This window comes from Phaseolus vulgaris, chromosome 1, assembly GCF_000499845.2.
Source record: "Phaseolus vulgaris cultivar G19833 chromosome 1, P. vulgaris v2.0, whole genome shotgun sequence".
Lineage (NCBI taxonomy): Eukaryota > Viridiplantae > Streptophyta > Magnoliopsida > Fabales > Fabaceae > Phaseolus > Phaseolus vulgaris.
This window is the reverse complement of record NC_023759.2, coordinates 32,835,569-32,838,156: the sequence shown is the minus strand read 5'-3', so window position 1 is coordinate 32,838,156 and position 2,588 is coordinate 32,835,569. Positions and strand designations below refer to the sequence as shown.

Below are 2,588 nucleotides of genomic sequence, written 5' to 3'. Positions count from 1 at the left end.
AATTGTGAGTCTTGAGTCTTCTTCTTCCTTTGCCTTATCTTGTGAGCAATGGTGAGTTTCAAGTGGCGGCACTCCATCACTTATCTTGGATCAAGGAACCAAGTGGCGTGAAGTGGTCTTCCAATTCTCAAAATCCAGCAAGCTTCTTCTATAAGTGTTCTTCTTCCTTTTCTTCAATTTTCATTCGGTAGTTCTTAATTTCTAGTGTTTACTTTCATTTCTACCGTTTGAATTTCTGTTTTCCAGCTTTGCTTCTAGTTTCTGTTCGGTGCAGTAGTTTATTATTTCATTTCTGTCCAGCTTTCAATTCTTGTTCTTCATTCCTTGTTGTTTGATTCCATTTGACAATATATGGACTTCCATATGAGCTTTGATTGGTGCAAAGTCTTGGTGAGTTCTTGAATTAGAACATTGATCCAATTCTAAGTAAGGTGCCATTTATGACCAACTCAAGTTGCTCCTAAGAATGTCAAAGAATCATGTATTCTTGTTGTTGCATTCACATCAAGCCCTCTTTCCTCGAAGTGCTTCTGGCGCGTGGGGTGACTTCCTGGGTGCCAACTCATGCGCCCCAACCTCTAGTCACTCACCTTGGGAGTGTATCTACCTTTCTCTCCTACCATGCACGTGGTTCTCCCCTGGGCGTGGCCTCCTCATTGGTCGTATTTGTCTCAGGGTTTCCCAGCGGTGGCGTGGGTACTTCACGAGTCAGGTTACCCCCTACTGGTACTAGGACTATGGCCTTGAAGCCACCTTTCTCTTACCTTTCTCTTCTCTTCATTGCTGTTCTGGGCCTCCGGGGCCCGAGACTTCCTCACGGTATTACCCCCTTTATGGTCTTTCCTGCCCATGGGTATCGGGGGGTAACACCGTCGATGTCTTAACTTTGACTATTTCTTAACTTGGTGAACCTTAACCTGGCGATGCCTTAGCCTGGCGACGCCTTTCTTGGGCGACGCCTTTGCGAGGCGACGCCTTTCTTAGGCGATGCCCCAAGCGGTCCCACCATGTGTTGACTTTGACTTTGACTTTTAGTCGACGCCCCGGGACGATACATTGAGTAATTCCAGTGCCATTATTGAGATAAGATCTTGAACTTTCTGTGGTTCCAATTTCATAATCCAGTTCGCTTTATATCATTCCAGATAAATCTGTAAACATCACGCACAATTTGAACAACAAAATATTTTTCCAGTAGTTCTGTTTTTGTTTTCTTCATCTAGTGTAGTGCTTTTCTCTAAGTCTCTTTTGTGTGCCTTCTTTTTCATTGAGTACCTTATTTTCTTGCTTGTCTTTTCCTCATTAATCTTTGAGTTTGTCCTATATCTTGTATTCCTTTTGTTCTAGCCTTTTATTGTTTACACCTTTTCTTGTTTGTCTTTTATTGTTCTTTGGTTTTGTGGTGCTTAGCTTTGAGATTGAGTGTTGTTGCTTTGACATCTTTCATTTGAGGTTACTAAGGCCTCAAGATCAAATTGGATAAGGGAAGTTTTCTTTTTTGGAGTGAATTGAGTGACTCTTCCCTTCGGCACTTTTATATATTTGTTGTTGCTAACCTTGTTTTCTTAACTTTGGTTGTTTTTTGTGTTTGCTGTTTTCTTTTATCATGGATACATATTCAAGTGCTGAATCTTCTAAGCCATGCTCTACTCATAGAGCTTATGTTCTTAATGAATTGAAAGAAGCAAGGAAGGCTCTTGCTCAAAAGGATGAAGCCTTGCAAAGATTGGAAGAACGTATGGCCAAAATTGAATTGAAGCAAGAAGGAGTTACCCATTCTTTGCATAGTAGACACATTTCTCCTCGCCATTCTTCCAAGAGCTCTTCAAATGCTCACGACAATGGACAGGATACTAGAAGAAGGAGGCATCGTCATCCTGCCAATTGGGGAGGCCACCACCATGAACAAAGACATCAACAAGAGACCAAACCCCAAGTTCATTTTATGAAAATTCCAAGCTTTAATGGGGATAGTGATCCAAATGTGTATTTAGATTGGGACGCTAAATGTGAACAAAATTTTAACACCTTTGAGGTTGAGGAGGGCCAAAAGGTGACGCTAGCCGTTCTAGAATTTGTTGATTATGCCATGAAATGGTGGCATAGCTATGTAACGGACATTTGTTATAACAAGAGACCTCCCGTGGTCTTTTGGAACGATTTGGTTGAGTGTATGCGCTTTAGATTCGTGCCACCACACTTTAGGAAAGACCTCATGTTGAAGCTCTAACAGTTTCAACAAGGCACGCTAAGTGTGGATGCCTATTTTAAGGAGTTAGAAACGCTTTTACTTAAAGTTAATTTGAAAGAAAGTGAGGAAGCTGTGATAGCTAGGTTTGTAAGTGGCCTAAGAAGGGATATTCAAGATGTTGTTGAACTTCAAGAGTATTCATCTTTGGGATCTTTGGTTCACCTTGCAATGAAGGTTGAAGCTCAAATTGCTAAGAGAAATGCTTTTAAAAACTCTCCCAATGATGGTTACTGATCCTGCCTGCTGACCAAAACGTTGGAACTTGCCTCGTCAAACTTGGATCGACGTGTGCACCGCTTCAACCTCCGTCCTTCGTCACGATCCAGTTCAAGAACCT

At 41.7% G+C, this 2,588-nt stretch overlaps 1 protein-coding gene across 1 annotated transcript; it reads left to right on the top strand.

Moving 5' to 3' along the window:
• Positions 1-1,606: 1,606 nt before the first annotated feature.
• Positions 1,607-2,230, top strand: LOC137815895 (uncharacterized). Its single transcript, XM_068619001.1, has one exon. It carries the CDS (start codon positions 1,607-1,609, stop codon positions 2,228-2,230), a length of 624 nt encoding a protein of 207 aa, XP_068475102.1.
• The last annotated feature ends 358 nt before the right edge of the window (positions 2,231-2,588 follow it).

Coding starts and splice junctions, on each gene's coding strand:
- LOC137815895 (XM_068619001.1), top strand. CDS start 1,607: ATGGATACATATTCAAGTGCTGAATCTTCTAAGCCATGCTCTACTCAT.